Genomic DNA, 24,595 nt, shown 5'->3' on the forward strand with positions numbered 1-24,595 from the left:
AGCTATTTAATTATACTCAAAGTATGGACAGTTTTGTTCCGTGTCTGACAAATTCTTCAACCTCTGCTAAGCTGATCAGTAAAAACTCAGCTAATTGAATCCATTGATGTGAAAAACCACAGGCTCAAGTCTCTACTGCATACATCAGGCTGAAGGATTTCTGCTCCAGCCATGGCGGTAATAGTCAGTGGGGTCAGGTCAAAGAGGGTTAAAGTGAGTCAGGATATAGCCAAAGGAATACATCAAACACTGATTTTAAAAGGGCAATTAATCTTAGACAGAAATGCTTCCTGGGGAATGAGATCTCAATCTTAAGAGCACACTACATGATGTAGCAGTAAAAATGTACATATACAAGCTTAGAGAGCTTTCATCCTGTGATCACAAACAGAAGGGGAGTGCTGTTTATCAGAGAAATACAAACCCTTGCTAAAATACTTACATTAGAGTCTTCTGGGCCCTTACTCATCAAAAAATAAATTCTGTAATGAGCAGGCTGTAGAGTTTGCACACATGAAATACCTTTTTTTAATACATGTACTGTAGGTTCTTTTGAACAGCTAGTAGACTAAAGTATTTAGAGATCTCTACCATAGTAAAATTAAAGAATCTAGCATTGAAAAATTCAGGAAAGAGTGGTGAAAGGAGGAATGGAATGCCTGCAGGACTCTTTACACTGAACACTAAAAAAATAACAACCCCTTCTCAAAACAGCTACTTGGTCAGAGTTAAAACTGGAAGAAGGTTTTCATCAAAAGTTCTTTTTAGCTTTTCTATTCCAAAATATTAAGACAGTTAGCTGCAAAGCTGTTAGATTATACTATAATCTTTGTTTTTAGTGAGAGTTTGACTCATAATTTAAATATTTTTAAATTAGAGTTCAGAAGGTATTTTTCTGCTTTATAGTAGAAAAACAGATCCATAAAGCTTACAACACAAACATACAGCATTTGCAAACAAAGTTTGCTAGGTTAGCATCATTAATTAGTTAGCAAGATTATTAGGAATCATTAGCTGTGTAGACAAGCACAGGTCTGAAATTAATTACCACAAATTTGGCTGCATTAGCTCCCAGCACTAAAGAGAACTGGCTTTGCAGCCATCTCTCCATCTGAGGATGCTTATGCCCAACATCACAAGTGTCAGGAGAGCATCTATTTGTCTGTCTGGTTCATACATGTGGCTTCTTGGTTTAAATGGCTGGTGACAGCTTGCACAAAGATACTCGTGAAGTTTGCCGAAGTGTAGAGACCTGCTGCATTTTGCCATTGTAAATGTCGTGATGCCACCTGGAAAAAGGATAAGCAGCACAAGTGCATTCAAATCTTCACTGACTGTAGCACCTCCTGTGCACAAGCCAAACCACTGCAAAAGACTTTGGCTTCAACATAAGGAATGGTTTTACCTCTGTTTTTTAACAGATATTCTCCAAATGGCTACAAGTGCAAAGTAAAAAAATAAAGTTATCCACTGTTTATCCACTGATTGTGAAGTTACTAAAATCTCTGATTAAAATGGGGTATTCAAGCAGGAGACAACTACTGTTAGCAAGTGCTGCTGAATCCTTAAAGAAGAGAGTAGGACACAATGGATTATTCTCCTTTACAGTACTGGTAAAACTGCTATTTTCCTCCTAATTATTTTTTGTAGGTCCTTTAGTTTTGCAGTTCTATTTTTTCCAGCCCTATAAGTTTATCTCCTGGAAAAATCAGGTGCATCCTAAGTTACATTTTGATGCATCCTAGATGCATCAAGACAAAACAGAACCAGACTACAAGAGAGATTCAAGGAAGATGGGAATGATTTCACTCAGCCAACCCCCAAAGACACAGTACATACATCTAATTTAAAGGTGTGTATATATATATATATAAAAAATATATAGGTATATATATATAAAATATATATAGCTGTATATATATATATAAATTATATAGGGGTGTGTATATATATATATATATATATACATATATATATAAAGGTATATATATATATATAAAGGTATATAAAATATATAAAGATATATATAAATATAATTTTCAAAATGGGCCAGAACCCACTATTTGAACTTCAGGGCAAATGCCAGAGAACAGCTCATGCCTATTCAGCTAAATTATCTGCCCCTCTCTACTGCCTATTGAGAACAGACCCCAAACTGTTAATCCATGAGCCCTGCTCAAATTTTCTGGGATAATATTAATATGCCTTGACCAAAATTATGCCCAAGAACTGCTAACAGTCATACAGCACAAACAACACATGTTCTAGCCCACTTCTGTTAACTAGTATAAATAAAAACACTGACAGCAAATAATTTAAATGTTTGTGGGCTGCAGTGTCCTGGTTGAGAACTTCACATTGTGGATCTTCACAGAGGTTATTACTGTCTCCTTAAAGTTTTGGTAGACCCAAATCTCCAGTTACTCTTGAACTAATTATACCACTAAAGGCATTGTCACATTTTCTGTGACACTAACCATAAGAAATAGCCTGTAAATCTATGTACTTCGTGTACCTCAGCTGTTGCTGACATGCTTATTTCTGCGAGCAAGGATATATGAAAAACCAAAAGTTTGGTTTGGGTTTCTTACTGTGAAGTTTTTGATGGCTCACTCATACTGAGTGACCTTCTGTGGCCTCTGGAGTATGACAGACTCATTCAGATCATGACTCAAAAAAATCCAATTCTTAACTCTGCTACTGACCTCAGTGTGACCAGGTACAAGCCACATCACCCCTCTGTGCCTCTTAATTTCTCCTCCTTTTTTGTCTCTCTTCACTCATCTTTTATCTAAGTGATAAATTCTGTGGGAACGCACTGCAACGTGTACAGTGCGTAAGGAACCTGCGGTCTCCTCCTAAAACACAAAAAATACTCATTTTAAAACTGAAAATTCAACACAACCAAAACACACTGTCAAGATGCTTTGATCCCAAGAGTTCTCCTAAAACTCACATACATAGCAGATGATTAGAAATCAGGCAGGTTTTCTGTCAGTATTTTTCCACAATATTTTCCTAACTGCCTAGATTTCCAAATCTATATAGCACTCAGTCAGGAAATTGGTGGTGGGACACTGATGTTCCTGGGAAGAGCAGACTATTATTCTAGGATGAAAAACCTCACCTCTTTTCTGGAAAGCATTCTAGAAATGCTGGCTTGTGATTTTCAAACCGAATAAGCTAAATTTTGAAGAAGTTCTTTTGCTCTGTCGAGGATTTTACTTTCTCCATTTCATACTACTACTGTTAATGACAGACTTAAAAAACTTCTTCTTGTGTCTGAATAAAGTCATTGGCCTTTTGACTAATTTAAAGAGAATAGTCTGGAGTCTGATACTAATAAAACTTATTGGGTGGCCGGCAGAACAAATTTAGCTGAAGCTGAACAAATTTCCAAAGGCTTGTCTGAGAAACAGGATTATTTCCCTATTTGCTGTACCTCTTCCTACAGTTTACCATTCTGAATGTGCGTGCCTGGGCATGCCCAGAAACCACTTCTAAGTGACAAAGAAACAGCACATTACTCTTGTGATGTTAGCAAAGTTGCTGGACACAGGGCCAAAGAGCAGGCTAGCACAGACTGTGGCAGCTGGAAGGGACCTACAATGATCATCTCACCCACTGCCTGAGAAATCTGGGGCTGGCCAAAAGTTAGAGCACATTATTAAGGGCATTGTGCAAATGCCTCTTAAACACTGACAGGCTTGGAGCATCTCCCAACCTCTCTAGAAAGCTGTTCTGCTGTTTGACCACACTCATGGTAAAGAAATGCTTCACAAGGTCCAGTCCAAACCTCCCCAGTGCAGCTTTGAGCTATTCCCACATGTCCTATCACTGGATACCCGGGGAAGAACTTAGTGCCTCCCTCTCCACTTCCCTTCCTCAGGACCTGCTCCTCACAGGACATGCTTCCAGCCCCATCACCAGCTTTGCTGCTCCCCTCTGGAGGCACTTGAGTGCCTTAACAGCCTTACACTGTGGGACCCAGAAGTGCACACAGCACTCCAGGTGAGACTGCACCGATGCTGAATACAGTGGGATAATCACCTCTTCTTACTGGCTGTGCTGTGCTTGATGCACCCCAGGGTGTGGTCTGCTCTCCTGGCTGCCAGGACACACAGCTGCCTCACACTGAGACTGCCACTGGCCAGCACCCCCAGACCCTTATCTGCAGGTCTGCTCTCCAGCCACTCCTCTCCCAGGTAATATCTGTGCTCCACGCTACTCTGTCCTAGGTGCAGAATCTTGGCATTTGGACTTACTGAATTTCATCCCATTTGCCAACAGGAAAGGAGGAAAGCACTCATAAGCTACCAGATGGATAATCCTTGTAGAGTCGATTGAGGTTAAGTTAGAAAAACCCTGAAAACCAAGCTATGTTCAGTGTTTCCCAGGAAATTGTATGCAGAAAGATCACCAGCAGCCCCACATACCCACTATGTTTCCTTTTAGGAGCAAGTGAGCCAGAACATCCTGCACACAACAGAAGCCCTCTCTGATTATGTAAAGAGTTTGTTTAGAAATGAAGATGGCTAACAAGAAGCACAACTGCCACATTATTCTCAGATTATCTGCACCTTTCCATGTGGTCATGACAAATTAAATCTATATTAATTAATTGTGTAGCCATGACTATTAATTCCATAATTTCAAGCCAACCTCGGGACTTCCACCCCTTTTGATTAAAAAGGACTACTAAATCAAAAGGTATGCAACTTGAACACAGAAAAAAAGTTTCCACTTCAACTTAAAAAAAGGCAACTGGGGCAGGTAGGTGTTTGTGGGTGTAAAAAAAACCAACAAAAATCAAGAAGTCAGCAGTAAGATGCAAGTCAGAGGCAGAAGGATAATCCAAGCAGATGGCCTAGTTAGGAAAAGACAAGAGGCACAAATAATGAGTCACACCAGAAAGGAGAAGTACAGGATGACCTCCTCCAACACGGAAAGCACCACTGAGACAAGGCCGCGAGGAGGGCGGAATAGCTCAGGCAGTGTCTGAAGATCAGCTGTGGCCAGAGGATGACTCCCACAGCAGAGCAGCCAGTGGCCTGAACTCATACCACTAGCCAGCTTTTAACCATCTTCTAGTACACCCACTCTCTACAAGATCACTAACCCTTCACAACACTCTCATAGCCACGTGGGATGAAAGTGTGGCTAATAAAGTGTCTAGAACTGCCCAGGGCTTGTTATATTTTTAATTTAGGTGGCCTGGGAAAGTATTTCAACACTTTACCTCCACAACATTGAAAAGCAGACCAGTCTGAGACAGCATATGCAATCAGACTTACTAGTCAGACATAGGGAGCAAAGACTCCCTCAGTTTGCTCACCACAGGAGCAGCAAGGAATGGGACAGTGCTGTGCTGCTCCAATTCCCACAGTAAGCCCCACGTCAAGCTAATTCTGACCTCAGGCAGAGCAAGCCCAGTCATATTTCATGTCTATCCAAAGACATTCACACTGCATAAATTTACCTCCTTCTGTTGCACAATTTCTCATTTGTATCAAAATTCAAAATTAGGAGTCTACATGGCAAATCTAATCTAAATTCAATTTTCTGTTTAACTAATTTACTGGAAGTCAATGCTTAAAAAACAGAGAGAACAAAAACAATTAATATGTAGTCTCTCATACATTATACATTGAAAAAAGCTGAGAGTTAATTGAAAACAGTTGATCCCTAATTTTCCAAAATCATTCAGTACAGCAAGTCTTAAGAGAAAAATCCTGAAAGCCTTTTTGATCCTTGTTTTATTTCTGAAAGAACTAATGACACTGCTTTAGAAAGAGGTCAGTTCATGCAGCTTTTCTGAATGAACAACAATGCTGTGAAAACTGGGAATGATTGATAGCCTACTGTTTGCGTCATTATGTCCAAATGTTTACCATTTGAGCCTTCAAGGAAGCATGAGACAAAAATCAAAACAAGTTTTATGAAGACTTCAACAACACTTGCAAATTAAAATTGCATCCAGAATTGTTTAGACATGATAGCAGTGCAAGAAAACTGCTTTCTTTTGCATTACACCATTTTTATCTTTGCATTATGCCCAATGTCTTAAATTTCTGGTGGGGAAGAGGAAAAGTCTTTCCCCCCCAGACCTCTGTTTTCTATCATTTTAACCCTTTGCCTCTTCAAAGCATTCTGTTGAACTCAACACTGTTTCCTCTTGCTGCTTTGTAGTTATGTAAGATCATACTGTGTTCCTCCCTTTCTCCTAATAAGATGAGTCACTATTTCTAAATGAACTGTTTACAGTATTAGGATGTTCATTTACAGGAACTTCATAAATGTGCACTAACCAAACTATTTTTTTCCAATAGTTGTGAATTATTCACTTTTTTTTCCCAATTTGATAAACACATTCAGAAATGGTATTACTTCTGGAAACAAAGACCCTTTAATTGGCAACAGGAATGCTATCACTAAATACAGAAAATCATGGGGAGACACAGCATGACTTCCTTGAAGCAACAGATAGATAACACTTAATTTAATTATCTGTCATAAACAACTGTTGCTGTAAGCAGGTGGTGTAATCCACCTAATGTGAGTAAAACTGAGAATTTTAGACAGTAGGGGAAGAGTAGCCATGGTATTATCTCCTTCAGGGACAGATAACTTTGTCATTCACCAGTTTGAGAAAGAATCCCCTAAGTAACGTGTTCTATCATATCAGGTGTGAGACCTTATGCTATAGTTGCAGGCATGATCTTAACATCTTCTCTTCCTTACTTGCATAGAAACTACAACAACACAGTCTAAGAGACCACAAGCAATATCAAGCTCTATCTTAGCCTGTTCCTGCATAATCCACAAACCTTCCCACAACCAGCAATAACTCTGAAGTTATTTAAATGACTGCCTAATTTTCTGGAACTGCAACTACTGCAGACAATTGCAATTCACCACACAACAACTGTCCAATTAAAGAACCAACTTTTGTCTGTGCAAGTGGCATCCACAAGCATAGGAAAAAAGATCAGACGATGAATTTATAGGCTGCAGCATGAATAATCAGAATAATCTGATCCTAACCCTGATTCTAAACACTCATGAATGGGTGTTTCATATTAAAATAAAAAAGCCATCTGTCATGAGCCTAGATTCAAAACTACATGATGCACAGTCTATGAGAAGCAAAGCTGAAGGATTTTGGACTGTTGGCTGGAAAGAATATATGTAAAATTTCAAGAGTGTAAAACTGTGAATGAGAAGGGCAACACTGGACAACTTTATTCTGACTTCCTTGAGTAACTAACCAGGACATTGGTCATCTTGGAGGACAAATGAAAAGCAAGAGAAACTGGGAAAAGGAAGAATGCTGATAGAGCGGCACAGTCCCTAGGTGTCCAAATATTTTAGATTTTTGTATCCAGTGATACAGAAATTTGCTAGTAAACTCTAGAAAATTGAAGTCTAGATAATAGAACACCACAGGACAAAAAGACAGAAAGAAAAAACTAACAGAGTAGAAGTGATTGCTGACTAATTACTACCCCAGAGAACTAGATCTATCCCTTAAGGAAATCAGCTAAGGTCTGAAACTCTGCAAAATTAGTTATATAAATTACCATGAGTTTAGTCAAAGGAGAGTTAGATTTAGAGGATGCAAAAGCAGATACTACAAGAGTAACAAAGGACAACAAGAACTATTACTGGAACAGATGATGAAGGAACATGAACAGGAAAAAGAAGAGACATTGACAGAACAGAAAATAAGATAGGTCAATGCAAGTTGAAAAGAGAACTGAAAAATAAGTCCCCCTCTTTCCTGATGCTGCTATCAGGATCAAATATAATGAGACACTGCCCAAAACCCTAACTGACCAGCTTGCCTCAGATTGGAGTATGAACAACTAGGGAGAAGCAAACATAAAACAGATACATACATGCTCCTCCAACAGAGGGTAATCACAACTGAAAACTAAACACAGTTTACTATATTCAAACAGAATATATATTTAATAGTTTATATTTGTATTTAATAGTTTCTATTTAATAGTTTCTATTTATATAGTTTAATATATTCAAACAGAACTTGCTGTTTTACTTTAAAAGACTGAAAACTGAAATGAAATTGTCCATCTTCCAGGAAGGATTTCCAAAAACTCTAGACAGTCAGGAATGGTAGTCCTGAATAGCAAGCTAAGTACATCCATATTACTACACAACTCACAAATTTGATTTCAATTGTATGCAGTTTTAGACAAACTAAATTAAACAATAATTATGGAAATACAGTAAATAAAAATATATTAATACACAATATAGGTTTATCCATAGTAAAATTTCAGACTGAGGTGACTTTAATTTATGAACTGCTGTGTAACTGACAAAATACAGTTCAGTAACTAAACACAAAAATATAACATGTCTTAAAGAAAGATTACAACAGGCTACAATACAGCAGAAGTGATTATTGGATTAGTTTGAAAATACTGATTTTAATATTTATTAAACATGACAAGAAGGATTTCACTGCTTCTCAAACTTTATGTCAACACAGGAAGACCAGAATAAAGAAAAAAACCTGAAACATATGAAATGTATCAATGTTCAGTGGAAGGTAGTGACCTGGTCTTACTGTTTCTGTTGCCACATAACCACAACCACTGCCTATGAAGCAGCTAAATAGGAACCATGTAAAAAGAATAAATATTCAGCTAATGAGAAAACAGATGATTTAACACACTTGCTGTCTAAATACTTAGACACAAAAGACACAAACTTAGAGAGGGTTATATTAGATCAATTCTAACCTAGCCTTCTGGAAGAAAGTACTGCACAGTACTGCAGGAGCAGTAATACAAAGTGAAAATAAGCGCGTCTTCCTTGAAGGTTCTCTGAACATTTCATTACTCTTAGAATTCTTAAATGTTTCCACTACCTAAAGAAGGCCTACAAGAGAGCTGGAGAGAAAGTGATAGGAAAAAGGGAAATGGCTTTAAACTGAAAGAGGGCAGGTTTAAATTTGATATTAGGAATTAAGTCCTTACTCAGCAGGTGGCGAGACAGTGGAACAGGTTGTGCAGAGAAGCTGTGGCTGCCCCATCCCTGGAAGTGTTCCAAGCCAGGCTGGATGGGGCCTTGAGCAACCTGGGAGAGGGGAAGGTGTCCCTGCCCATGGCAGTGGAGATGGAACTAGAGGAGATGGAACTAAATGAGTTTTAAGATCCCTTCCAAACCAAATCATTCTATGTTTGCTACTAACAAAGACAGGCATTCTCATGTTGCTTTAGAAAAACAGGGTATCCTTTACAGTCAAGATAATTAATGTAATTGCCAATAGTTTTAAGAACTGCACTGGCTTCTTAGTGCTTGTTCTAATTCCACTGTTTTTCTTCACACTTTCTGCCCATTACTACTAATGTTTGAAATGCCTGATACATATTTTGACAAATGGGTTCCCAACTACTGTGCCCACTGCTCCAACTCCACTGCAGTGACTGAGGACAAGAGAAGGTAAACCTGATGCTCCTTGAAATCTGAAGAGTTAGAGGATGGACTCTAAACAAAAGCCACTCTTTGCTTTTAGTATAAAAATGCCCATAACAAAGTCTTTTATCAACCAGTTTTTCTCTGATTAACAGCTTAAGCAGATGAAACTATTTAGCAACCCAGAAAGATAAGCACTGTACAGAATTTATTAAGCAGAAAAAAAATTTACAGACACACATATATATTTTTTTAAAAATATGATTATGTGTATATATAAAATTGAATAAAGGACCAGTTTGAGGAGAGACAGAAAAGTATGGGTTGGGATAATAACAGTTCAAAGTTTTGATTTTTTACAGCACTTCAACAAACAATAAAAGCCTTGAATAAATAGTTTCATAAGCTAATTTAAATACAGTATTCTAAACAGCTACCCGCAGTCTATAACAATCCAAAATAATATTGACACAGCATTTTACAAAGACCATTTTCACTATCAATCTTTTAATGTCATTATTCAACCTGTTCTTTTGACAGTGCTCTTTACACCGTGTTCTCAACAGTTGGTAACCAATGCATATATTCAATCCACATATATAGATATACAAATACATTTTTTCATTGAAACATTTTTCTCAGCACAGTTAAAAGGAAGACTTAATTATATCCATGCTTCCTAAAGCAAAGGCATATAGACACTGTGGGTGGTTCTTGAAACCCTTCCCTCCCCTCTTCTTGTGGTGGTCCCTAAGAATCTGGCAGCAGGAACAGCTCAATATACAGCTACAAATGCTGAGTCTGAAAACCATATATTCCCTGTGTTCCCACGGCACAAAGCTCAGCTACGGATGTCACCACAGACAAGCGACCACCACAATCACCGTGAAGCTTCCAGTTGAATGAAAAGTCATTGGAAAAGAGAAAACCATAGAGGAAAAGGGGGAAAAAAAGTCAACAGATGGAGAAAAACAGAAAGAAAAAAATCATATTGATTGTGTTGCACTGAAGAAAAGATGCAGTTAATGTCACCAGAGAATCAATTCACTATAGAGGGAGGTTAATGGGAAAATTATCTAAATGGCTTTGAAAAGAAGAGTAAAAAGATTTTAAAAACTTGCTTCTCCAGTATCTATTACACCTTTAAGCATACTTTTGATGAGATACTACTTTTATTTTCATCTGTTCAGAAAAATTAAGTAAATCTAAACTTGGATAACTGCCTAGTCTGAAAATCCAGACATGAAAAAGTTTTTAATTATTTTCTAATAAACCTTTGATAATGTATTCTGGTTTGTTACAATATTATTTTAATGCCTCCACCAGAATAAAGTGTAGATTAAGACAAAATATACAAGTTTATAAGAAATATATTAGAAGACACTAAGTCCAAAGAGGACAATTTTTAATGTCTGACTACAATCTATTTTTCCTTTAGAAACCATTTTAACAATAGTTTCCTGAATTATCATCATTTTAGAGATCACAAATTGAAGTCAAAGCAATTTTATAGGCAGAAATATAAGTTTTTTGGAGGGTGGGACAAAAGAATAGTTATAAGAGGCCTAAACTTTACCTCAGAAAGTGTCTAGGGTTTGCACACTCAAAGGCCCGGAGTTCTCATTGATTTCAAGCACAAGCAAGCAAACTGTTCAGCAGAACACTCATGCTGATCACTGGATTTTTCTGAATGCTCCTCTCTACAAAATGTGTGGATTTGTAATCCTCAGCTTGCCTGTGATTACATATGAATGAATTCTCCATGGAAAAAAGAATTTAATTCTGTTCCCAAAGGCAGTACTGAGCCGCCTAAATTATAATATTTCTTGAAGCACATTCATTCTTGATTTATCCCTTCAAGAATCAGGACTGTGATTTTTCACTCCACACACCTGACACTAAAACACACCCAGCCTGGGCACAAAGACAATAGTCTCACAGAAGACAGAGATGAGAGGCACAGAGAGATTATAAGCTGAATGGTAAGTATGTAAGGAAATTATGATTGTACAGCCAGTCTACAGCTCTGACACCTTCTAAACTTCAAATATTCAACTTCAAATGGATGCAACTGCTTCAGAAGTAAAACCTTTAGGTGTGGTATCCCAGGTTTTCAAAACATGCTTGTAAATTAAATTCTCCTATACCTGTATCTCCTCTGTATTTTGAACTAATGGAACATCTGTTGACATAGGAAATTTGTTAAATTCTCAGTGATCCAGCATCAGAGAGAAAATTATTTTACTGAATGAGTTTCATGAAGACTTCAATAGCACAGATGTGCTGTGGTTCTGCAGCCTCAGGAGTTTAGTCTACTTGGTGGAAAAGGGTGATGCTCTTCCTCATTATGGCTGCTAACATTTCTACAGGCAAAACTCAAAAATGGCACTAAACAGTCTGGTGAATTACTTGGCTTTTTAATAGCTCAAAGCTGTATTAGAGCATGAACACTTAATATAGTGCACATTACATTTGAATAATGAATGAGTGGATTTAGTCAAGTAAGAGAATAATTAAATTCACTTATTGGCTAAATTGACTAATCAGGGAACAGAGTATGATGATCTCTACCAGTCAAGCCTAAACCAGCACTGTCCTTCCCTGTCCATGATCCTTAGCAGTAAGGATCACATCTGTCATGGGCATTCATCTTTCCAGGTCACTTTCCTTTATGCCTGAACCTTTCTTGATCATCCCTCTGTTTTGTTCTAATTCTGCTTCTTCCTTTTTTTCTTTCCATGTTGCCATGCCTAAATTTCTGCTTTGTATTCCTGTCTGCAGTACAGCAAACCTTGAACAAGCTTTCCTCAAGTCCTTTATCTGACAATCCCCAGCTCCACCTGACCACCTCTTCACCTGCAGCTTGTCATTCTGCCAGCACGACCTACCCTTCTTTTAAACTTCTGATTCAATTTGCTTCTCCAGATCCCTTCTCTGAATCACCCGGCCAGCAGGATATCTACTCACCATTCTTTCACAGATGCCTTGCACAAGCTCTGTGCATGCTCCACAAGCAACATGCTTCTTTTTCTCTCTCATCCTTTTATCATCTCCTACCCCACTTACTCTGTCCAGGTGTTCGCATTTATTATGTCAGGTTTTGGCTTTTTCCCCGATCTCTTTCTTTCTGCCACACTGTTTATAGTCACTCTCCCAATCACATTTAATGATTCCCAGATCTGTCATTTTCTTCCAAATTACTTGCTTAGACTCTTACCCCCCCTCCACTGGCTCTGTGTATCAGTCTACCCCCACATCTCCTCAGAAGCCCACGTTGTTTTCTGCATTGAGCTCAGACAGCTTCCCCAGCTCTCCAGAAGGGGAGAACACTCACAACACAGAACAACTGAATGACACTACAACACCAACTGTGTTATAGGAGAAAATGTGCTGAGTTCTGGAGAGCTCACACCCATCTGAGGGACCAGATCTATTAAACTCTGGAGTTTGCAAGTTGTTCAGTAAAAATTGGGCCAAATTCAAGCAGATGTATACAGGAACAGACAAGAATATTCCAACACTCTAAAACCCACTGAATTTCACATCCCTCCTTTTATGTGTAAGAACAGTACCTACTTCAATTTCTCTTTTTCCAACTTTTTTTTGTCCAGATTGAATAAATGTAGGCTTTTTTAGCTTTTAACAAAAACAAAGCAAGCAATTAGCACAACACATTTCTGTTCTGCTGTCCGAGATTGGTGCTTTTGTCAACATCTGAAAAGAAGGCCTACTGATGGGAAGCATTATCACTGGTATTCAGATAGAACTGTATTACAGTCACACTTCCAATAAGGGCAGTTAACTACCACATTCACCATCTGCAGCTTTGGCAAATCTACATAAAAATTGTCATCCCTTAAATCCTGGAATCACTTGTCCATAACTGCTTATGAGTTTCTTTCATTTCATTTGTGCTCGACTGCCTTTCAAGTTAAAATGCATCCATCCTTCTCAATGATTGTTTTAAATTCCCTCTGTACCTTTTCAGTAGGGTGTGTATGATACTGACAGTTAAGTACTTAAAGATGGTTAAACTTGCTGGTGCTAACACTCATGTATCTATTGGTATCTCCCTTTATCTTTTGGACAGTTAGTGGAAAGCACTACTTAAAATAATGCTCCAAAATTTAAAAGAGCTTTATGAAAAATGGACACATGCTTAGCAATACTCCATATTTTTCTTACCTTCTGTTCTTTTTGGAAACTGTTCTCATGTGTTAACAAGTATTAAACGAGGGTAAAAAAAGTACTTTGACATTTCAGTGTATTTCTAAGATCCTGATACTGGGAGAAATCTGTGACAACTGTTTAATTTTGAATCAAGCAACTTCTGTGTACAACAAAATATTGCAGAACTTTATATTGATTTCCAATTCAGTGCTTTGCTGTTAAAAGATGCTGATACTACACCAGTAAATTCTGTGCCAAGATCTTCTCTAGTTTATCACACATTTCTCTTAAGTTCCTCATTTACAGGTACTGGTAAGACAACAGCAAAAAGAAATTAAAAACCTTTTGCATTAAGTAACTTTGATCTTAATTTGCAGAGTACATAATTGTTACACTTATCCCTCCTAAAACATATATCACAGTTACAATACTTGTAAGCTTTGAGACTAAAATTACATCCAAAAAATCCTATTTCCTGAATAAGTGCAGATCAACAAATGCTATTGTATGAAATAATGCACTACATTGATTGCTTACACAATACTAATTCATAATCATACATAAACTATTATATACTTGTAAAAATGTCTTACTGGTACATTTTAAAAGGTTGGACTTCAAGAACAGAAAAAAGCATTCTGAAAACATCTTCAATTTCTATCAGTTTTGGAGTTTTACATATAAAAAGTTTATGGAATACAAAATAAAAGGTGACTTAAAATCTGCTGACACTTTCATATTTTTTTTAGAAGTGCAGAAAATAACATGTGAATATTTTTACTATGATCATCATAATAGCAAAAGAGTACAGGAATCTCAGAATAAAATTTCTAGAGAATAACTTTTCAGGAGTGACTAAGGGCTCAATCTTACCTTCTTGAAACCATGCAGGGCACAGTAAAGAGCCAGGAATGAATGAAATCTGAAACCCTGGTACTGACATTTTAGTTCTCCCTCCAAAATACTCATATGAAAAAAAAACCAAAACAAAAACCACAACCCCCAAAAAAATCTATACCAAAAAAACCCAATAAATCCACAGAAAAAGAATTATCTTATTGGACAAGAAGTTATTTCTGCAGTACCTTCAGTGGTGACAGCACTAGGACACACATCTTTTAGCAGGTCTCCCAAAGTATGCAACTGTCCTCCCGAAGCAATTGGTCGAAATAGCTTCTGTATAAAAGGTCTCTCTGTTGTTGCCTGTTTCAATAAAAAATAATCAAACCAAACAATTAAAGGACCATGCAAATATGTAGTATTAGCACTTCAGACAGGTACACAATAGGACAGAACTAAAGGTTGCACCAGAAGAAACATCTGGTATTTCCACATTCCCCCTGCCTCACACTTGCATTTCATTCATATCATGAAATGCAGGGAAGTTGTTGTTTATTAACAATTACAAGTAAGCTGTCACTCCAGAAAAACTGTGAAGATAATTCATAGATATAGTGTCATGGTACAAGAGTGTTAATTTTTTTTTAAAGCCCCAAATTTTCTGTTATGGGAATACAACACACTTTAATAAAAACTATTTTAATATACCCTTAATTAAAAAAAACCAACAAGCAGTGAGCACAAATTTAGGAGTTCAACATATCCTTATATATTTTGCCAAGCCAAAGCAATACTTTACCCTTACAGATCAACAGGTGATTTTTACTCAGTTTTTTTTTAATATCAAAAATTTCAAACTATTTCAGCTGCAAGAACCACTACCAACTTACAAAAAAAAGTGTTGTGCTTTGACAGACAACCCAGAATCTTCTATCCACTTAAGGAATCAGTCATATGTAAAGAACATATATGGCCCACTTCTTCTGCTGCAGATATGTAAAGGAATCCAGAATTATTTCAACTATGCATCTTTCAGTTTAAAGCCATTCTCTTTCTCCTATCATCACATGCCCCTCCCCAGCTCTTTTGTGGGCCACCTTTAGGTACTGGGAGGTCTCTTTGGAGTATTCTCTTCTCCAGGCAGATCAAGCAGAACTCCTTATTCCCCATATCCCTTAGCATAGTTTCCAGGACAATTTGCTCCATGATCTTTGTTGGGCACTAAAGTTAGACTGACTAGTCTGTAGTTCCCCAGGTCTTCCTGATTTCCCTTTTTAAAAACTGGGGTTGCATTTCAGTAGGAACTTCACTGGACTGCCACAACTTCTCAAATATGATGGATGGTGGCTTAGCCACTTCATAGGTCACTCTCCTCAAGGTATGTGGGGGTGTCTCTTACCCAGTTCCACAGACTTGTGCACCTTCAGATTCCTTAGGTGTTCTTGGATCTGATCTTCTAGAGTGGGCAGTTCTTTATTCCTCCAGTCCTGCCTTTTCCCTTTTGGGACTTGGGCAGTCTGGCTGGAATATTTGCTGGTGAAGACTGAGGCAAAAAAGACATTGAATACCCCCACATTCCGGGTAAACAGGTGTCCCATTTCTTCTGGAGAGGGCTTACAATTTTTCTAGTCTTCCTTTATCCCTGACATTCCTATAGAAGCTCCTCTTGTTGCCCTTAATGTCCCTGGCCAAATTAAATTCTAGCAGATCTTCAGAACTTATTTAAGAACCATGTTTCTGTTAAGGTAGCTCTCTTCTTCGGGTACCTGTAAAAGCAGCCCTGGGGCAGCAAGAACCTGACATTGCAAAGACAGGCAAAGTTGTTTTGACCCTTTCAAATTTAGTTTCCTACCTTTCAGAAAGTGTCTCCCACCCTACTATGGTAATTAAAAAATAGAAACAACTCAATATCAAGAGGTATGTTATTTCTCAGTGGGGGTTCATGGGCAAAAAAACCAATCACTCAAACCACGAAATGAAGAACAACAACACAACTGTCACTCACAGGCAGGGAGTCTTGGCCTAAGAGTGGTGCTCTAGCTCAGAAGGAATTCCAGGGCAGTACAGTGCAGAACTGTTGACACACAACTACTTGTTACTTCTTGCTAACAGTCTTCAAGTATGGAAAAAGTGTCTTTTCCCAGTTTTTCTCATGAAGACTGATCAAAAGTCGTTTCCTAGCTGCTCTAGTCACTTCCCTATGTCCTCAGGGTACCTTTATGGGGTATCATCAGTGCTAATGAAATATCTGAACATTTGAAAAAATTTGGGAGGCACACAGCCAGCAGGATGCATCCACCTCAGACAGAGCCACACTTGAAAAGTGAACTCTGGCACATTATGCTGAACAAATATACATGCAAAACATAACAAAAAAAAAAAAAGGAAAAAACCCCAATCCCTCTAAAACATTGTTCTAGTCAAAGCAATTTTGTACCAGGTTTAGTTTTTAAAAATAATTGGATATTCACAGAAGTCCAGTCATAACTTCCAAGTGCTTAACTCCTGAAGTAGCAGAAGTGGAAATGAACAGAAGTATGTAGTCTATTTATTAATAAATTACGGACAATTTTTCCCCTGGCTATAATAATTTAATGCCAAGAGGGAAAAGCCAAAATTTTATTTTCTCAAGTCTCCCACATAGTTGCTGACTGCTGAAAACAATATCCTTAGCTGCTATCATGAAACATTATAGAAAATGAATTCAGTTTTGCATTTTAAGTGTTAAGCAACACAGATGTGGTTAAGTAAATAAAAATCACTGGTGTTCATCAATGTTAAAATGATAAAAGTAGCTGCCTGTTGTTTATACAAAGACTGTGGTTCACAAATCTAATCCTACAGGCAGAGTATTACCCCAAGATGCTTATACACTTCTTCCCTCACAAGCAGCAGATGCTTTATGCATTAAAAGAATCAAAGGAAAAGTCCCATCCTACATTCCACAAGATTTAGACGATAACTTTTCCAAGTGTCTTAGTCATACAGGAGCACAGTTTTAGAAAAACCTTGCCATCACCCTTTCTCATATGTAGCAATATAAGCCCAGCTTGACTACAACTTTCTACTCCTGTACTGCCATCCCTGCAAGTCCTGGCCTGGATGGAGCTTTGAGCAAAATGGTTTAGTGCAAGATGGCCCTGCCCATGGCAGGTGGGTCAGACTCAATGGCCTCTGAAAGGCCCCTTCCAACTCTATTCCAAACTATTCTATGACTCCATTTACTACAACAAGACGTGAGGAACAGCCACCATGAATAGCTGCTTTTATAATGTTGTGTTTTGTACAATATTTGCTTAATCAATCATGAGGAAATCTAATCTGACCCATAAAGATATCACTGCATAACTGATAATGATTTTAAATAATCTACACCAGATCTAAAGCAAATATTCATACAATATCTATCATTTTGCCAGCTAAAATGATCATACCTTCAAAAGAAAATTGGAATTGTTAAAATTATTTTATTTTACAGTGTAGCCTCCATGTAGTTGTGAGCTGTTCAAGATTCTGGATGCATTTGCAGGATACAACAGGTGGAAGTCAATCAGCAATTGCCAACCTCTGCAGAGAAAATGCCTTCAGGTATATGAACATAGGAAGACAATCACTAAGCCTAAAAATTTCAGGGCATTTTGTACTGATCATATCCACAATTTACTATCAAATTATTGAATTTATATGAAAGCAAATCTTCATCTCTGAATTCATATACTTTCTAGAAAGCTTGACATAACTGCAACTGCAATTTCTGATTCTTCTCTATTAGTACATAGCATCATAAATCTCATGATTTGCAGAACAAATGAAGATTTTACTCTTTTTAAAAGCAAGTTTAAGCTCTGACAATGATAGGAGAGTGAGGGTCATAACAAATTACACCACAGTGAGAAAGATTAAAGTTACCTATTCAGGAATACTGGCATTGAGAAGAGTTATAGGTGAGGGCAAGTTTTAAGAGGCCCTCTAATGCAGTGCAAAGCCTCACAGATCACAGACAATCTATACAGTCACATGCTATGCTAACAAATGTAACTCTTTCTTCCCTATCATCCTGGCAAAAAAAAAAAAGTTGTCAGCTTGCCTGGTCCTTTTCAGAGTCAACACAACATCAAACACTGCATGAAATCCACAATTTAATTAGTCAGATACTTTACACAGGATGCATCTTAAAATGAAAAACATAACTCACAAACCACTGGGTTTTAATCTGGAAAAATCGCAGTTACCACTATTTTCATCAAGAGGAAGGGATTTGGATTTTCTGCCTAAACACTCAGCTGCTCCTCAATATTCAAACAAATAAAAGTTACCATACACACTGAACCCACAAAGTAAAAAAGAAGTTCTTACAATTCCCAAATGTATATAAGCTGGCAACCTAAAACAATAAAAGCTGAGACCTCCCTATATATTCCATTATATTTTCAGTAACTTGTCAAATTCAGTCTGTTCTGCTTTGTAATGAACAACTTTATATTAAAAAAAAACTCTCTTAATTTCATAGAACCATTTTGTTTAAACTTAAACTCAACCAAGAAGCTTTAGAAGTAAAAAGAGTTTGCACAATAATGCAAGTTATTATATATAAAAAAGAAAGAACAGGAAAATAAAATTATGCAAATATTTGTTAAAATACATTTTTTCCATACATTTTATATGTCTTCTACTTTGTAGAAATGTTTTCAAATAAGAATCTCCATGCTCAATTTAAAAGTGACTAACTGAAAAGCTGATGAGTTGCTGTAGTCACAGAACCATCACAACAACATGCCTGTCCAAAAGCAAGATACTGCAAATCCCCATCTGAAATACTGTTCTTCCACTGGTGCTGAAATTCTGGGATTTTGCTGGAATTTCAAGATGGGTACCTTTGACTTCTTTTTGCTTAATATTACACCAGACTCATTGAGTATTTAATTGTAGAGATGGTACAACAATGTTTCTGGGTGGGAGTTGATGGGTTTTTATTGTTCTGTTTCTTTCCTTTTAAAAACCTTTAAAAAAAAACTTCCATCTCTTTCATAAAGATGATTTTCAGCTCAACAAGCTTAAGTACACACAGAAATGATCTTGTTTTATCTATTTGAAATCTGTCACCTTTCATTAATATTTTTGAGCTTCTATTACAAGAGGCATAAAACATGAACATATGATATGTCTTTATCCTGTAATCGTTGCTCCTCTCCTCTTCAAATCTTCCAAGTAATACAGGGCTTCTCCCAGACAATCCACTGCTTTATTCTATACCTTTGATAATTTTTCTATTTTACTTACTCTTTAAGATGATGGGACTGGAACAACATACCAAAAAAAAAGACTATTTCTAGTATTTCTTTAGTCTCTGCAAAGTCCACCAAGTAGATGTTCTAGTTATGATTGTGTGCTTTGAATAAGGTTGGCACTGCTTTCATTAGCATTCAAAATTTTGAACTGCTTATCTGCAGTATCACATCATTGTTCAGAGAAAAAAGTACAACTAAATATAAAACAGAATTAATTTTTTTTAATAAAAGAAGCAAGTAACACTTTTATATGTCCAAAACCCATAAGACAAAAAAGAAGAATAGACATTCTCAACACACCTACCCAGAATTACCACAAAAACTGAATCACTGACAGGATGTGCTGTGGGTTGCAGGACTAGCTATAAAATCAACAAATATGTTAAATCAAGTTACCTGTTTTTCCCATATTACATTTTAAATCTCTCTAATAAATTAGATATTTTCAGTGGTTGTAAAAATCACAACACATATACCTGAGTTTAAACTATAGAAAAAAATTAATCCTTTCACCTATTTTGGAGTTTGCATCAGAACTTCTACAGTTATATGTTGTAAAAAGGACTCTGGTTTCCTCATTGAATGGAAAGTCCTAATTATGATGGACAGGAATTTTACACTCCCTGCTATTCTTAAGAGGCCTGAAACAACAACAACAAAAAAGATTCAATGAACAGGTTACACTTCATACATTTAATTACATTAACTCCACTCACCTAAATTATCACTAGATTGAAGCTGAAGATGATTCCATGAATGCATGCACATATGCTTTAATATGGTCATGCTAAATGTGTACCTCTATAATGACACTTCTGTAAACTCCTTAGATGGGGAGGTAATCATGGTATCAATCACATGTGTCAAGGAATCACAACATCAAGTCAAGTGAAAATTCTGTAATTCTTGAAAGCACTCCTAACAGTATTGCACAAACTGAGAAACATTTAGTTGGTGTTGAACATAAATGATCACTGGTTTAAAAGCAAGATGAATTACATGATGTGTTTTCTTGGTGGAAGCTTTAACAGACCTTAACAACGGCCTCCATAACATGTGGCAAGTATTATGTCAAGAATTGATGCAAGTAATAATGCTAAAATTATCTAGTATCTTAGCCAAAACTGTAGTCAAATTAAAGCCACAACTAGCATTATAAACACATCTGGAATAAGGTTAAAATTTTATGTAGTAGAGCTTATTACAGTTATGTCTAGACAATAATATTGAACCATTTTTGATCATGAATGGTTAAGGACCATTCTCCTAATTATTCATGGACAACAACTTGTGTCTTCCTTGATGCCTTTCATTAAACAGAGCATACTTATGAAGCAATTGCAGTTCTGTACTAACTTTGTACACAACTAACAATAGTTTAGCATTATAAACCTACAGAGAAATATGGCAACTATTTCAGTTAATTCTCCCTTACATTGTTGAGGGCAATTACTTGCTCATCCTTAAAAAGATTAAAGAACCATTTAAAATATCACCCTTCTCCATATTATTTAAACTGGCAGAGAATGCTTCCTTACAATCTTTCAGAAAAAAACTTTACATAATAGCAACAAAATGAGTAATTAGAACCATATAAAACATTTGAAAGTTAATGTCCTACCACATGTTCTAGTTATCTGAAAGAGATATGTGTAGTTAGAAAGCATCCCTTAAAAAACTGATTAAAAATAAAATGTTCTGAGTGCATTGTGACACTTCAGAATTGAAGACATTGCTTAAGTTTCTGTAACTGTTTATGAAGATGCATCACGTTGTTTACACTGATTTTGCACTCAAAATACTTTCTGCTGTTCAGACAGATTTTTATACACACTGAGGAGATCTCCTCACCCCCAAAATTCTTCTTCTCTAGACTGAACAGTCGTAGCTCCCACAGCCTTTTTTCACCTCTGATGTTAGATTCACTAGTTCCTCAATCATCTCAGTGGTCCTTTATGGTACTCTCATCCCATAGCTCCATGTGGCTCTTGAACTGCCCAAAACCAGACTCCAGGTGCTGTCTCACCAGTGTTGAGTGAACTGGAGGGATCATTTCCCTCAAGTTGCTGACAACTCTCATCCTGCAGCAGCCTGGGATATAATTTACTTTCTTTGTCATAAGTCCCACTGCTATAAGGGACCTATGACAGGGAGTCATTTGTGGGTCATTTTTAACAAGAGTATGTATTGCCAAAAGTTCCAATTCCACACAAAAAGTTGCAGAAGTACCACTCAAAATACCTAACAAGCATGGCTGAATCACATTCTGGCTGTTGCCTGGTCTTTCAAATTATCGATCAAATTTTCTTGTGCAGGGAAAATAGCACTGTATTCTCTGAACAAGTGGATTTGCATATTTTTAATGTCAGGTGAATTGGACAGATCCTAGAAGCAGAAGAAAGTCAACACTTGAGACACACAGAGCCGACAGCAGGCAACTGTCACACAGGCAGAAACAGCAGAGACTAAATACAAAAAACAGCTTCAAGAGGCAGTTTTGTTGAGCCCTGAGAAGGCAAACACACCTACAATAAAAGCATGGCCTCAAAGTAATACATTTCCTTCCCAGGAAACAATTTGTATTTGTAACTGGTAAAATATCAAGATATCTGAAGAGTCAGGGACAACAAATCAATAGTGCTCTTCACAGCTGCAGTGTTTTATGTGCACATGCAGACCTAAGCCTCACTTAGAAATTGAGCAATTGAATACTGACTACCTATCAAGCAAACAACTTTAGAAATGGATTTACATCCACAAAAACAAACACTACATTGCTTGCTTAAGAGCAGTGAAAAAAACAATACTTCATAAATCTCTTTCAAGCTACTTCAAACCATTAAATCCAATCATTTACTGTAGTTTTCTACACTAATGATTAACCGAAAGGAGCTCCTATAATCAAGCACAGCGAAATTAAAAAAAATTGTTTGCTAATTCATATTGTATTTCTAGAGTGTGGTATCATATCCCATTTCCTCAGAGGTCTGTTCCATTCCACATTTACCTGTAGAGAATTTGCTTTTAGTCTTCTGAAAAATGCAAATAGAAGTCTTGGTACTTTCCAAAAACAGAACACTTTCTATATTTTCTAATCCTCAATTCTGTGCAAAAGTTAACCTACTTTAGTCACCTATTTTATTTTAAAATAAGTAAAGATGAAATGCTGATATTGATAAGTCAAAACAGGTACTGTCTGTGGCTTTCATCTCTGCAGAGTTTTGCATCAGCATCGTAAGATAGCTAGGCTTAATTCTGTAGGCACTGCTTATGCTGCACAGCCACAGAAATAACCCTTGAAAATGACATTCCTCATTTCTCTGAAGAAAAAATTATGTATCAGCTTTTTCCCTTTTTCTGAGGAAAGCAGCTCACCAATTTTTTTTTTTTTTTTTTTTTTTTTTTTTTTTTTTTTTTGCTACTACATCAGAGCACAAGAGCCAATCTCTAGGGAATACAGCTCAGGTAAGCTTCAGATAAGCAAAGTCCCTTTTGCCACAACATAAGAACTTGCCCACATTACACAGTATGTGATAAAAGTGGCAAATCACTTTGTGTTGACTACAGCAAGTGAAATGGAAAAGTAAAGTGATCAGGTTTAATGATCAGAGGAAAGGCAGCATTATACTAAAGAACAATGCAATCAAATTATAAGATCTGTGAGTAACTGTGCACAGACCCAACTCAACTGAATTAATGCTTCATTCATTGTCTTCATCACAGCCTCTCAATGTATTGATATTCTTAAGAATAAAGATTCAAGGCTGAGGTTAAAAGTGCAATTTCTAAAAAATTGCATACATACACTAACTTTCTTAACAAATTTAGGATGATATATACATCTACAAGGTTACCACCTTAATGAAACAGTTAAGGGAGCCACAAGGATTCAAACCTCATGGTTTAAATTCAAACTTGTAGCACGAACCCAAACTTATTTGCACTCAACCCCAGTATCGTAAGACAATTCAAAGAAAAGACAACAATTGAAGAGTTTTATACAATACCAATTTGTTAAAAAGTTAGTACCAATATGTAATTGGGGGGGGGTGCATAAGAGGTAAGATCAAGGTATTTTCAAATTGCCAATGGACTTTTTTTCCCCCCCACACAAAGTGTCCATTATTCCATTGTAATTCAAGAAGTACTTTGACTTTATTTAGTAACTAGTAGGATTCTACTGGTTTTTCATATACTTAGATTCTTCTGGGATTTACAAATAACTTAAGTATTGGAAGATAAAAAAAGGAGTTTTAAAAAAAAATACTACCCATTTTACCCCCAATATGCAGAATCCAGTATATCCCTATTTTTTTTTAACTAGATATAACCTAACTCAGAACCTCAACAAACTGTTTCTCATACAAGCAGAACTACTTTATTCATTGTATGCAAGCTACATCTACGTTCAACCCAGAAGAATTACTGTGGCTCCTAGTGACAGGCCTGAACTAGTTTAAAACCCTGCAGCTTGGTAACAGGTCGACCACAGCCGAGAATCAACCCAAATGGAGGCTTTACAGCTCCATCTCCTCTGCATCTCCTTCCCTGAGCCCTGTGCAACTTTCCCAACAGCTTTGAACTAGGCAGATTGACAGTTTTACAGACAACCTGGGCATATTTAAGGAAACTTTAGTCACGTTTTGACAACAGATACGGTTTATCATCTCAGAATTTTTCTTTGAAACTCTGATTGACAGCTCCCATGCTGTACCAAGAATCTTAAAGGCACAAGGCTGAACTTGCACATGGGTTCCTGAAGTCTTTCAAGAGAGCTGCATGAGCACTCCTTCACAGAGAATATGTTAAAAAGTCATCTTTAGCAGCACTGGTTTGAGCCAGCTCATTTCAGT

General features: G+C 36.9%; 1 protein-coding gene across 2 annotated transcripts in view; it reads right to left on the reverse strand.

Annotated features, from left to right (window-relative positions):
• Window positions 1-24,595, reverse strand: part of ATG5 (autophagy related 5) — a 74,992-nt gene that overhangs the window by 13,561 nt on the left and 36,836 nt on the right. Inside the window, exons 7-8 of one of the 2 annotated variants that reach the window (XM_066547550.1) lie at window positions 14,700-14,817; window positions 9,634-10,335 (exon numbers count right to left, since the gene is read on the reverse strand). In XM_066547550.1, coding sequence (XP_066403647.1) covers window positions 10,325-10,335; window positions 14,700-14,817 — 129 coding nt within the window. In that variant the 3' untranslated portion in view covers window positions 9,634-10,324. Of the gene's footprint in view, window positions 1-9,633; window positions 10,336-14,699; window positions 14,818-24,595 lie in introns of those variants that run through there. The other variant, XM_066547549.1, reaches the window with a different exon arrangement.

The sequence above is a fragment of the Molothrus aeneus genome, chromosome 3 (assembly GCF_037042795.1).
Source record: "Molothrus aeneus isolate 106 chromosome 3, BPBGC_Maene_1.0, whole genome shotgun sequence".
NCBI classification, from domain to species: Eukaryota; Metazoa; Chordata; class Aves; order Passeriformes; family Icteridae; genus Molothrus; species Molothrus aeneus.